Below are 14,677 nucleotides of genomic sequence, written 5' to 3'. Positions count from 1 at the left end.
AGAGAGGTCTGTAATGGAAGAACTGACAGCAGCACTATAATCCCACAAGGCTTCTTTTACCCATTCCACTCATGAGTCAGGAGTGTGACAGCAACAGGTGAGGGATTATTGTGACACAGAAATGCAATTTGCTGGCATACGAATATGGAGATTACAAGGTCAGGTCAGTCACAGCAGTGCTTAAAGTAAATCCAAGAAAGTCCTATCAAGAATGAAGTTGGAAGTCTACCTAAGAATGCAGAATCTTCTACTTAATTCAACCACTAATTAATTTGAGCTTCCTTTTTAACTGAATCAGTCTCGAGAACTAAGTTAATTGAATTTAAAGTAAAAACTATGTACACCTCTACCTCGATATAACGCTGTCCTCAGGAGCCAAAAAATCTTACTGTGAAACCGTGTTATATCGAACTTGCTTTGATCCACCGGAGTGCGCAGCTCCGCCCCCCCCCGGAGCACTGCTTTACCGTGTTATATCCAAATTCGTGTTCTATCTGGTTACGTTATATTGGGGTAGAGGTGTACTGTATTAGAATCCATTTCAATTGGTATAGACATCTTTTATTGGATAATTCAATCTCTGGCTAGAAAGTCCTTTTATTAAAGTTAAAAATTTGAATGAGAGAAGAAAAGTGAGTTCAAGACAATTAGAACTGAGTATTAAATTTTTCAGACATTGGTACTGATTTTCCAAGAACTACCTTGTCCTTTGCAATCTACAAAAAGCAATCTAGTGATGACAGAGATAACAAGATCTGCTTATTCCAATCAAAGCAATAGCAACAGAGTTTGTCGAAATAAGAGGAAGGTGAAATAAATAAGTCTATGCAGACAACCCAGAGCACCACCTCTCCTGATGACCATTCATTTAGAAGCCATCATGCTTGTAAAAGGGCCTGCTTAGTATACAGTAAAATCCAGGTTTCTGAACTATAGTTATTAGTTAAAAACAGGGTGGATTTATTTAAATCAATGTAATTTAAATACTGGATTTTAATCACCAAGCAGGAAACCTTGATTTAAATCAAGGATTTTAATCTTGTTTTGCATTTGTACTATAGTTATTTTCTTAAAGAAAGTTGATTCTCACTGGTTGGTAACCATAATAACATATTGATTTGCAACTAAATATAACCTTTACACTAAATTTGGTGTGTCTTTTTGTTAACCAGGAGGATACACTATATTGATAAGCTTTATATTTGCTTAAATAAAGTGTAACTTGCATTTATTCAGACTCTTAAATTTTACTTTTTTATGTTAAATAATTTTTTACTTGTGATTTATTGTCAAGCTCAATTTGGAATTATGATTCAATAAAGAAGTGCACAAAAATCAGCATTTTATTTTTTATTTTTTAAGTTAAGTAAAATTACCTTAAACATGCAGATATGCAAGAAAAAAAAAGTACATCAAAACATGTTGTGCGTTTACTGATTTGTTAAAACAAAGTATTATCTGTAGTTAGTGAACTGAACTGATTGTTTCTGGTCCCCATTGTCCTTCAAGATTTTGGAACTAGTTGATCTCAACCTCTCACACCCAGTATAGATTGGAAGAAGAAGAAAAGTTTTTCTCCTTTTTCCAACGTACAATTTGTATCTTAACTTTGAACTAGTCATAGAGCTGAACTATCTGACTATACCGAAACGAAAAAATATTCTTTGTGCATCTGCAGAAGATCCTACTACTGTCAAAAGCTGATTAAGCACTTCAACAAACTCTGGTTATAGGTGCTTAGCCAGTGACTTCCACCAGTTTAATGGTTTAATTTTCTATAAAAATTCAGGAGCAAACATGTGCTGCTTATTATTATAATAACTTAATACAGTTTTAATATATTATTGTAAGTTTAAGCCTTAATATAGGTTGTCAACTTCAATTTTAATTTTAATTTTTTTTTTAAATAAACCTGTATTTAAACAAAAAAACCCTCAGATTTAAAATTAAAAAAATCTGATTTTTAAATATTTTAAAATCAGTTTTTATCCACCGTGGTTTAAAAAAAAAACCAATGCACAAGTTTTCTTATGGTTCCCAAGGTACATTCTTTATAACCAGTTTCCTTAGTTTGAGCTACTTTGGGAAGCAATCTCAGAGCAGAGGTGTCTATGTAGAGGAAAGATGATCCATGGGAGTCAAGCATTTATAAATCACACTTGTTTAATTCAGTTCTACGGACCCAAAGATTCTAAACAACTTAAATATGCAGGGATCTCTCCTTCCAGCTGTTGTATACCTCAAGCAGAGCATTAATAGGAGTTTCATGTATTCAAGCGAAGAGCGAAGACAACCCTTTTAGTGATACTACTTTAAAAATCCTAAAGTTGCTGTCAAGCCACTTCTACAGAGAAGAGTTATCACAGTTTACAATGTTTATGATAACAATGCTGCATGAGGCAAATACTTCCAAGAATGAAAATGAAAACACACTGCTTGCGTGCAGGGGTGGCTCCAGGCCCCAGCACACCAAGCGCGTGCTTGGGGCGGCAAGCTGCTGGGGGCGCTCTGCCAGTCGCCGCAAGGGCGGCAGGCAGGCTGCCTCCAGCGGCTTGCCTGCGGAGGGTCCGCTGGTCCCACGGCTTCGGAGGACCTTCCGCAGGCGTGCCTGTGGAGGGTCCGCTGAAGCCGCGGGACCAGCGGACCCTCCGCAGGCAAACCACCAGAGGCAGCCTGCCCGCCGTGCTTGGGGTGGCAAAATCCCTAGAGCCGCCCTTGCTTGCGTGCTGGGAGGGAAAACAGGAGCAAGAATGATTCCACATGCTTGTCTGAATAAGAACAAGGCATTCCCATCTCAAGGTTGTTTCTAATATAGAAGTAACCCAAGAGGCTAGTTTTGCTGTGATGCCTATTTATAACTGTAACTAAGGTTGGTTGTAAAGAAGAGGGAGAGTTTTATTCTCACTTAATAAAGAAAAAACCCACCTAAACTGAAAGTTAGCAACTTTGGTTAATAAGTTACCCTTTGGTCCCATGTATATGAACCTATTGCTTTGAGATTGTCCTCCTAAACTATCAGAAAAATCTCTCTTTTGCAGCATTGTTTGGGGGGGGGGGGGGAGGAGGAGAGGAGGAGTGAAGAAGAGGAAGAATTTTTCCTTTGCTGTGTCAGGTAATTTTCTCAGCTGCTTACCCAATGAATCACCAATGACTTCCTACTGCTGCAGCAACCCCGACAGAGGTGTGTACGGGCCAACTACTCAACCATTAGAAATTCTAAACCCTGAACTACCAAGCTGCTGAAGTCAAGTTGGCTCTGCAAGCGTACAGGATGGATATTTTGATGAAAGAACCTTTTCAATATTAGTTGAATATTGAAAGAGGGAGAGGAATAACTTCAAACAGCCGCTGGAAGCCAAGATGCAGGACTGAGCAAGAACAAATCCAAATGCAGCAAATAAAGATCATGGATACAACTTACTGCTTTACGCAAACCCAAAAGGTAATAAAACAAAATTTCTAGGGACTATATTTAATGTACATTTGCTCACACACAAAGACAATACACTAGATGAAGGGTTTCAGTGATGGAATGCCTTTCAGTTTATTTAAGTGGGTAAGTATCTGAACCATTAGAACTCAACTCAAAATGGTAAATCCTGGTTTAAAAACAACAACAAACCATTTCATCTCATGTTCTCTTATCTCATTTCATGTGCGCTATCTGCTGCATTTAATATTTCTTGGAGCTTATTCGTTTCTATGTGTGCATTTAAAGTTATAGTAGAACTGAATTAAAAGCCAACAGAACTCAAGGATTCTACTTTAAAAGTAGATTTCTCCTCAGTCCAGATTGTAAAATTGCCTCCGTTTTCCAAATTGTGGATTTAAATCCAATTCTTCTACACTATTTCTCAAAAAAAACAAAAACAAAAAGATCAGTCTACCCATGGGGCAAGGTGGGGTGGAGAATACAATATTACTTACCTTATGAAGTATATAAGTCCATTAAGAGTCACAGTTTTTGGTGCAAAAGACCACGGAGGCAGCTGTCCACAGTTCACTAGGGACCAGAGGTCAGTTTCAGGGTCATAACATTGTATAACCATGGATTCTTTGCCTGCTAAAGAGCCAATAGCAAAGAGTTTGCCACGACAAGATGTGGTGGAACAGTTGTCCATTGGGTACAACATAGGCTGCAAAGCCTCCCAGGCATCTATGGAGTGGTCGTAACGTTCTGTGCTGTCTGAGGCTATGATATACAACAGTCCATCCAAGACTGTAGAGCTGTGGTATTCTCTTGCTTTCAACATTGGAGACACTTCTGTCCACTCATTCACACTAGAATTGTATCTCCAGACACAGTCATAGAGCCTTGACCCATCTGATCCTCCTACAGAAGAGAGCACATCTCATCAGTAAATATTTTGCAATATATCCCATTGTATGTGGGGGGTGGGGAGGAAGTAATAACTCACCCTTTATTAGGTATTCAAAAATATTACTACTTTCCAATACTATAACAAATTTTGCTACTTCCCCAGCCTACTTGTTATTAAAATATTCAGGGACAGGAGGAAAATGGCAGTTTGTTTCACAACAATTTCAAGGCTAATGGTACCTCTCAACCTCAAATGTATTTGGAAATCCAAAACAGGCCTGTAAATTTGTCTCCCATTTACTCCCAGTATCTCAGAGGAGATTCCCTCATGTGGTGCCCAGACAAAATCTGGTGCATTATCAACACAAAACATGTATCCCACGTTTGGCTAACTTCCTAATCCTTTTCTCCCTTTCCTATTTACAACCCCCATCATACCCCTGACGTGAGGGCTTGGAGCTGGTGACCCAATACAGAGCAACTTTCAACAATGGTTAGCCAGCAAAGGTACTGATAAGAGTCCAACTCACACTTCTACAATAGTTGACAGCTATATCAGTGGAGCAAACCTAGCATGCAAGATCCATAAAGAACAACCTGAAACACCTGACCCCACTTCACTACTGCCTCATATAAAAATCTGCTTCTAAGCTTTCCCTTTACATCTCTTTTCCTCCGAGCTACAACTGTAATGCAAAATACAAAAGTTATCCATGCATCTTCAATGACAACAGATCCAAGAGTCTTGTACTTGCACACAGGAAGAAGTCAGCAATCACAACAAGGTGTGTGACAAAATGTTTGGCATTCAGAATTCCAGGTGGATCAACCTTACATTGTTTTTTAATACTACCATACGTGACTTTCTTTGAATGCAGCAGTGTTAATACAAAATTATTCTGTTTTTGCACATCATCATGTTTATGACATAACAAAAAGGATGTTTATGATTTAAGTAAAGTCAGAGATTGAGCTTTCTGTTCACTTTCTGTTCACTTAGGCCTAGTCTACATACAACCTAAATATGTCTGTTCGAGGTGTGAATTTTGAGGACATGGTTATACTGGTAAAAAGGTGCATCATACAGTATAGCTTCTTTCTGTTTGGGTCCCTTTACACTGGTATAACTGCACTCACACTGGGGGTGAGGTGGGAGGCTGCTGCTTTATACTGGTATAGTTACAGTGGCAAACTTGACAAACTGACAAGAGCCAGAGTGTACACTAGAGAAAGAAACACAACTTTTGCCCTTCAATACCATAAACACACTGCTATGCCAAGGTCGATGACTCTCAATGTCATTTAAAGTCTAGAGTATCAGAGGACTTTCTGGTATGTTTCTACTTTGAGTGTTGTGACAAGGTGGGGATTTTCCCTCGTTATGTTGTATGGGAGTCTTACTGTTGAGCCTATGTGAGTTTTACTGTTATGCATGAATACTGTTTGCCTCAGTTCGCCTGTGTGCTGCACCAATACCTCAGTGGTGGGAATAGGAGTGTGTGACTTAGGCTGAGACCTCTGAGGCAGGTCAGGCTGCTCCAACTGCCTGAATATATGCTATGACCGGTGCCCTTCGTAACCTGAAACCCAGGAGGGGGACGCAACCAGGTGACTCTTTGTCCCGGAGGTGAGACAAAGACAAGGAGGGGGAGCAATGGGGGTGTCTGAGGGCCTGTCGCTGGAAGCTGGCAGTCTGCTTGGGGGGACTGGAAGAATCCAGGGCTTCTGGGCCAGGACTCCCCAAGATGGACTTGGCTGAAAGTCACTGATTTCTGTGCTAACAAGTTCTGTTCTATGCTGTGTTCCTGTCGACTAATAAACCTTCTGTTTTACTGGCTGGCTGAGAGTCAAGTCTGACTGCGGAGATGGGATGCGGGGCCCTCTGGCTTCCCCAGGAGCCCAGCCCAGGCGGACTCGCTGTGGGAAGCGCATGGTATGGAAGGGGATGCTGAATGCTCCAAGGTCAGATCCAGGAGAGTCGAAGCTGTGTAAGCTTCTTGCCCTAGAGACAGCAGCTCGGAGAGAGGAGGCTCCCCCAGTGTCCTGACTAGCCTCATATGGAGTAGTTCCAGAGCATCGCCCGCTGACTCTGTGACAAGCGGACATGGTGTACTTTGTGTTGCACCCTGTGTTATTTACTTTTCTCTAAGTTCTGCTTTTCTTAAGTGTTCTCAGCAGGAATTTCAAAACCATCTGAAATCAGACTCCTACCCTGTTGTCTTGAGCAGACAGTTGGGAAGTTACACCAACATGGGTCCTGAAATGCTGTCTACATACTCACTAGTATTAGTCATTATGAATCAGCCGCCTGTCTGAGATCAGCTACTAAATCCATCCCAAAACGAGAAAAACTATGGAAACGGAACCCCTGTTGCAAAATGAAATCTTGCATTTATGCCAAACATCTGAACAGAACTTCAGACATGGTCCATCTGTGAAAAACCAAGAACCACTGTAGGAAACCTAAATATTTTCATTACAAATTTAAACATTAATGTAACCGCAAAGTGGAAGACTCTCCTGGACGATGGACCCCACACGTTAAAAATAAAGTGTTCAGGAGGTGGCTTCTCCACACAGTCAAGTAAGTAATATATAAAATTGCATACATACTTATTTTCCTGTTCACCTCTGAGTTCCAAGCCTATTATCAACTCAGAACAAATATGACCCATGAAGCATCTTATACTCCCAACCAGAATAACAAAACCATTTCAGTTTTATACCACACACTGCACTAGCCTGTACTTAGAACCAACTACAGAGCCCTGAAGTCTGTCACAATAAAAATGTAGACAAATACCTTTACACAGACATGTATGCAAGCCTCCAAACAGAACAAAGTGTTACTGCACTGTGGAGATGCCAAGGTCCCTTTGAAACAGGCTGTTGGAATGCGTGTCTGCTTATAATGTATGCAACACACTCGTTCAACATTTTCAGAGAAGCCAAGGAATCATTTCCCCTGGCATTTAGCATAGCAACAGAACGGTTTCTGAGTCTGCAAGAGACACCCTACTTATGAAAGCACATCTCACTTCAAAGAATTGTTATTCTGAGAACCCAAAACAAGCCATACTTAGTCCATCCTGGGACTAATGGCAAAGAAAAGAGAGAACTTTTTATAAAAATACTAGTGCTCTGAAAAGTCAGGGATCTCAGTTCTGGCCTCCCCTACAGCTTTGCCGATGCCTCTTGATCTTTAAACCTAAAGTCGTTCCCCCATCCCTTGCCAGACCTGGGCTCCCTCCAGAATGATGGCCCTTTCCCCAGATAACACTCCTCAGGGCATCAGATCCAATGTGTCCCCGTCCTTACCTGTCACGTAGATGTCGTTGCCCAGCGCCGCTATGCTGTAGCCACCGCCCAAGTGCTCAGGAAACTCGGCCAGGTAGCGCCAGTGCCCCGTGCGTGGGTTGTAACAATCAACGGTAACCAGCTCATCACAATCACGGTCGCAGCCACCAATGAGCACAAGGATCTCTGCCAGGCCGGTGGAGGGTCGTGGCCGCATGCGAGCACATGGCCCCTGGTCGTGCCGGTCATAGCGGGCAGCCTGGAAGTCGCGGGCCTCCCGCAGGAGGCGCAGGCAGGGCTGGCAGCGCGCCACCAGGGGCTCGCCCTCCACATGCGCCAGCAGATAGAAACGGCGCACAAAGGGCAAGCGAACGTGGGCCAGGAGCTGCGGCAGCAGCGGGGCACGGGCAGCTAGGTCGGCGCGCACCCAACGCAGAGCCAGCTGGAAGGCAGCCTCCTCCTTGGGCACACACAGCTCATCGTCCCGCAAGTAGGAGATGAGCCGCGCCAGTGGCAACCGCTCCAACTGCGTGCTCAGCTCACCCACATGGCGCAGCACAAAGCGGTGTGCAGCAGCTGCAAGGGCTGGGCAAGCAAAGGCCTCCGCGAAGTCCTGCATGTCCAGCGCGTTGGCCGGCTCCAGCTGCCGGGCCAGCCAAGCGCCGCATGCCTCCTTCACAGCTGGGAACTGCAGTAGGTCGGCAGCACGCAGCAGCCGCTCTGCGATGTCGGGGCCCAGCTGCCCCACCCGACCAGTATAGGCAAAGTCAAGCAGCAGCGCCAGGCACTCAGGGTCCACCCCATGTAGCCGCACCCGCTCGGCCCGGGACTCCCGCAGTGACCCACCGAACATGGCACGGAAGTAGCCAGAAGCTGCGGCTAGGACAGCTCGGTGCGCCCCAAACTCACAGCCCCCGGCCACCACTGTCACATCAAGCAGGCTCCGCTCAGAGCGCAGCGCACTCAGACCCCGTAGCAGTGCCACGGCATGTGCTGGTTCCCCTGGACCTCCGCCTCCTCCTGCCGGGCTCGGTTCCATAATATGCCTGTGGAGGAGGCAACACACAGTGGGTTAGCATGGGGCTTCTCAGGCACTCACAGCCCATATAAGGGCCAGACCCGGCCCTAACCACACGTGGCTCCCGCCCCCACCCCCGGTCATCCACCCCCTTAACTCCTAGAGGCCCACTGGGCCCAGGCAGCATTCAAGGGCAGAGCCCACAGGTTAGTACACCCCCCCACACACACATATATCAGGGATAGCTGCTCTAGTTTAGAATATTCCCATCAACAGGGGGAAGGGGCCTCCTTAACTGATTCCACCCCAGCAGGGAGACTCAGCTTATACAGGGCTCTGTAGAAACCACAGGGATTTGGCAAGCTTTCCTCTGAAGTGAGGGGATTGCTTCTGGAGAATTGCTTTGTCCTCACAGATGCACCTAGCAGAGCCTCACACTTGAAAATCAAGGCAGGTGAAGAGACCGGTTCTGACTTTAAAATAAAATAATAATAAAAAAAAATGTTGAGGATGTTCAAGGTTGTTTGAAAACAGGTCTGGAGTGTAGTTTTCAGTTTATCCACACACATGGTCTCAATTTCCTATACTACAAACTTTGCTGGGGAAGAAGAAAGGTTAGCAGGATAAATGCACAGCACATGAATTTATCACTTCTACTAGCCTTTCTTGGTTTCAAATATAAGTTTTGCTTGAATGCAACGAATTTCTTTGCCTCTTTATTCCAATCCAACCCACTATCTAAAGACACTTTTGAGGACTGGTTGTTACGGTCAGAATTTAGTAAAGGAAGAAATAAACATTACGGTAAATAATAGTTATTTAAATGGGCACTGAAAACAAATGGAATGTTACAGAAGAAATGAGAGGTGGAAGTTCTTATTCCATTTAGAGAGAGCACCTGCAATCTGTACTTGCAAAACACTGAAGTCTACAAAATTGAATATTTTACTTTACTTCACAAAATGAACAAGCTGCAAAGACAATCTCAATTACAAGATACAGTTTCTCACTGAACTATAACAGTAAAGCTATGTAACTACAGGTCAGCACATACTGTTTCAGTTGCTTTTATAAGCACTATGGTACTAATCATACAAGCTATAAACATTTTAACAGAATCAATGAAGAGTGCTATTTGCATGCCTCCAATAATGGCAATCCCATTACTTGACAAACATTTAATAATAAAATACAGAAAGTCAAGCTTGAGCAATCAAAGTATATTACTCATCGGTAAGGCTACGTTTTAGTCCTGGGTATTTTTAGTAAAAGTCAGACAAGTCATGGGTAGTAAACAAAAATTCACAGGCCCATGACCTGTCCATGATTTGTACTATATACCTCTAATTAAAAATTAGGGGGGTAGCCCTGAGAGATGCTGCGGGGGCAGCATGCGGTCCGTGGTGGGGAGGATGGGGGGGGAGAGGGGAGGAGGAGGCTCCCTATCTGGCTCTGCATGGCTCCCCGGAAGCAGCTGGCATGTCCCTGCAGTTCCTAGCAGGAGGGAAGGCCAGGGGGACTCCACGCACTGCCCTTGCCACAAGTGCTAGCTCTGCAGCCAATGGGAGCTGCGGGGACATACTGGACACTTCCGGGGAGTCCTCCCGAGGTAAGCACCATCCCACACCGCAACCCTCTGCCCCAGCTCTGAGCCCCCTCCCACACCCAAACTATGGCTGCTGCTGGGAGCGGGGAGCCCAGTGGCCCGAGACTGCCCCAGCAGCGGACGGTGCGGCTGTCCCAGGGGCTGCCCAAGCTGCTCGGGCAGCCCCGATGGACACCATTACCACCACCTGAGAGGAGTCCCTCCTGCTGGCCACCGGACACAGAGCCAGCTGCACTGGCCGTTACGGAAGTCACAGAATCCGTGATTTCCGTGACAGACACATAACCTTACTCACTGGCAAATACATTTGTTTTCTTATTGTCCCCCTTCAAACCTTCCATTTTCCCCCTTTATTTGGGGATCTCTGACAATCTAGTAAGAGAGCTTTTGGAGTGCTCAGCTGCAGGTCTACAAATGGGTTGATTATATAGTCTTAGGAAATAAAAAAAGGAGTTCTGTATGCATCCTACTATCTGCATTGCGAATATATGCTATTAAAATTCCTTGCTAGATTCATTCTGCAGGACAAGTATTTTCACATAACTGTAACAAAATTAAACATTTAAATGCCTGATGCTGCATTCTTTGTGCACTCCAAACACCCACTGCAGTCAGGGAAGCAAATAGCTCAGTTCACACCAGATACTCATCATAATTACAGCCACGTGTCAAAATGTTTCCACAAATGAAGGCCCTCACTACAAGAATTCTAAATACTATACAGACTAAATAACAATCTAGTCTATGAAATAATGTCTTAAAATATAAATATAATTACAAAATAGCTTAGTTAGTTTACTCTTTTCTGGCTCTAAGCAGGACTATAGTAATTATGGAACAATCTTAGGACAATTTAAAGGAAGTCTATCAGAGTAGAAGATATGATTGTGTAGAGCTGGCAAAATAGGAAATGAGACAAGTCAAACAGCAAAAACATTTTAAAATAATAGCACGTTCTCAGTACTGAACTAATCCCAAAGAACTAGAAAATTAAAAAAGAACCAGAGAGAGAAAACATCTTACAGAGTTACATAGAACAGATACACTGATAGTTTTTCTAGAAGAAATTGAACCCTGCAGAAGAAAAGCAGGTGGAATTACTGAATGGGCAAGCCTGGAAAAGTAAAGTAGAAGTTCAGAAAGTGTGGTGCTTCTGAGTAGACATAGACTGAGTGTCTATCTCTACAGAATATTTAACAGAGTACAATTTCATTTCCTAATTTAAAATGGATTGTTATGTAAATAGAATTTTGTATACCTTCCTCTGGTGATTCACAGTTTACTCTATCACCGTAAGAAGATACATAAAACAATGAAAATAGCCACTTAACTATTGTTGTACAGTATCAGAGGGGTAGCCGTGTTAGTCTGGATCTGTAAAAGCAGCAAAGAGTCCTGTGGCACCTTATAGACTAACAGACGTATTGGAGCATGAGCTTTCGTGGGTGAATACTCACTTTGTTGGATGCACCCACGAAAGCTCATGCTCCAATACGTCTGTTAGTCTATAGGTGCCACAGGACTCTTTGCTGCTATTGTTATACAGCAACTAGCAGATACTGTTTTCCAGAGCTGTGCATATTCATAAACATATGATCATTGTAGTTTGCCCAAGTTCTGTTCCAGGTGGAATCCCCTTTTCCCCAAAATATGAGAGGGGAATTCAGCCTTTATTGACCTTTCTGCAGACATTGCCAACAGAGAGACCGGTTAGTAATAAAGTTTTTTATTTTTTCCATCCTGATATCCACAGTGGGAACACTATTGTAACCCCCAGCTCTTTTGTTTCAGGCCACCATATAGACATCAAATGTGAACTGCTTTCAATGACTATCTCAGCTTCCTTTAATAAAGAAAACATACAAATTTCAGGTGTAAGATGCTATCTGCTCTGAATCCTGAAATGTCAGAGAACAAACCTCAACTAATAGAGACAGCTGTAAGAAAAGCTGCCAGTAGCAATAAACCCGAGCCAATGTTGCCAGATTTAGGATGTAATCCTATGTAGTTTATCAAGACCAGCAGCACAAACTCTCTCACCTAAAGTATACATAAAGTTAGGTTGCTGTACTTGTGATGGGGCTAGGGTCAGACTCGGGCCTCTCCAATCAGCGTGGCATAGCCAGTGCACTGAGGGTATTTGCAAAAAGAAGAAAGCGAAATAATGTGTTTCTTTAAAAAAATTTAAGTAGGTTTTCATCATGACTCAAAAGGAATCAGTTGCCTTTTACAAACAAATATTAGGACATTTGTCACATCTCATTTCTAAATGAAGTTATTTTTCAAAAATACTTTGGCATAACAGTGGATTCTTCACCAATGTACAGTGACTGTTGATCAAAACTCAAGTTGCACACAATGCCTTCCTTTCCTCCTTGATGATCTTACACATTACTTACTAGACTCTCACCACATGATTTCCTAAATTCCAGGGCTAGGCAAATATGCAGGTACACAGGAAAAAAGGCAGTACTTTCCTTGCCCATAGATGGACTGGACACACAGCTATTAGCATCAGCATTCCCAGCTCTAAGTAGGTGCCGACACATTACTTTCACAGACAGGATGTGGCAAGAAAGCTAGAACAGTCTGGAACTTAAAGTGCAGAAGGCTTCAATCATACAAGCTTACTGCTCTGAATTTCGCATAAAATTTGAAGGATACATGCAACATGACTCAGCGTCCGTCTCTCATTAACATTATAATTTAGTACTACACTAATATGATTCATCTGCTCTTAAAAAAAACAACATGTAAGTGTTTTGAGAGAGATTGCCAAAGCTGAAGAAGTCTAAAATTAGATCTGTTCTGTTTTGTCTGGTGAGCAATCAATCACATGCTTCTTGTGTGTCCCCTCTTCTCTGCCTGCCCCCTTTTACTGAACAGGCAAAGGATTCAAATGTGCAAGAAACAAACTGAGGAAGAGGCTCCTCATCAAGCTTCAGATATAGAAGAGGAAAAACAATTCTAAAAAAACACAATAAGGATCTGGTGGCACCTTAAAAACTAACAGATTTATTTGGGCATAAGCTTTTGTGGGTAAAAAACCCACTTCTAACTCTACCACTACAAGGGAAAGGGATTGACTCAGGAAAAAAAGAGCAAGAAGATTTAATTTGAGACTTTGAAGAATGTCCTTCTAATGTAAAGTTTCACTGTTGAACTCTAACCAACCTGTTTTGCACCACTTTATTTTGTTGTTCACAGATTACTAAGACCAGGGAACGGTCAGGAGACAGGTTTGGTGAAATTTTATTATATGCCACTTGCTTTGTGTTCGGTTACAACAGAAAATTTAATATTTTTTTTAATTACAAGTAAAAGTCAAATTCTTTAATAAAAAAAAAGCTATTCAAAACTGGGTGCTACCGATGCTCATTATCTCCACCTAAAACAGGGAACAACAACTGATTACTGTCTTGGAAAAGAGGTATCTATAACTACATAAATAACTCACAAGAGTGTTCCTTAAATCCTGGATTATATTTTGGAATAAGATTTTCCTTGGCTGCCAGATGCTCATGCTCTTTACCTAACTGATTAATTTCCACAGAGACACTTTGCAGAATCTGATTTTATATATATGTATAAGTTCAGTAGATAAAACTGATTTTATTTATAAACTTTTTTTTATAAAGGGAGGGATAGCTCAGTGGTTTGAGCATTGGCCTGCTAAACCCAGGGTTGTGAGTTTAATCCTTGAGGGGGCCATTTGGGGATTTAGTTGGGGATTGGTCCTGCTTTGACTAGGGGGTTGGACTAGATGACTTCCTGGGGTCCCTTCCAACCCTGATATTCTGTGATTCACCAAATATAATTAAAACTAATCAGCCAGATTCTGAGCCCATTACTCATATTTAGAGCTGGTTGAAAACTTTAATTTTTCTTGATTTAAATGTTCACAGTTGTGCAAAATTATGGGGAAAAACAATTAGTTAATGACAGACCCTGAGATTCAAAAAAGCTTTATAGCTGTCAAAACACAAAGTGTCAATTCACATGTCAAAATATATAATGTAAATAACCTTAAATGAAACTCTAATAAGAGGTCAAGCAATATTTTTCATACTTTGCCTGTCAATTTTAATTATCGATGGAAATATTTTCGAGAGTTTGTGTGTGCAGAGTAACACTGACATTTACCAATACAAAGCTAACCCTTCCAATCCTCTCTCTCTATAGAAAGGAAGAAATCTAACTCCACATCGAAGAAGTGGGGAGGAGGGACGATGCGAGAACAGGAGGCAGCAGCGAAGCCGGGAGCTAAGGACAACTGTTCCTGCCTGAGGCAGCCCGGGTCCCCAGCGTCTGGCCCGGCCCGGCCCGCACCCCGCAGAGACACGCGCTCACCTTGCGGCACAAGCCCCGCTGCCGGCGCAGCTGCTCTCGGGGCATCAAGCGCTGGGTGGGGGAAGGGGACGGTCCGGACTCCGGT

The 14,677-nt window shown here is 42.8% G+C and overlaps 1 protein-coding gene across 3 annotated transcripts in view; it reads right to left on the bottom strand.

Annotated features, from left to right (window-relative positions):
- KLHL21 (kelch like family member 21) overlaps positions 1-14,677 on the bottom strand; it is a 32,409-nt gene that overhangs the window by 8,483 nt on the left and 9,249 nt on the right. For 2 of the 3 annotated variants that reach the window (XM_044996427.1, XM_044996425.1), the window contains exons 2-3: positions 7,640-8,664; positions 3,928-4,333 (exon numbers count right to left, since the gene is read on the bottom strand). In XM_044996427.1, the coding sequence (XP_044852362.1) occupies positions 3,928-4,333; positions 7,640-8,664 (1,431 nt within the window). Of the gene's footprint in view, positions 1-3,927; positions 4,334-7,639; positions 8,665-14,592 lie in introns of all 3 variants that reach the window. The other variant, XM_044996426.1, reaches the window with a different exon arrangement.

Source organism: Mauremys mutica, chromosome 21, assembly GCF_020497125.1.
Source record: "Mauremys mutica isolate MM-2020 ecotype Southern chromosome 21, ASM2049712v1, whole genome shotgun sequence".
NCBI classification, from domain to species: domain Eukaryota; kingdom Metazoa; phylum Chordata; order Testudines; family Geoemydidae; genus Mauremys; species Mauremys mutica.
This window is presented reverse-complemented; position numbering and strand designations above follow the sequence as displayed.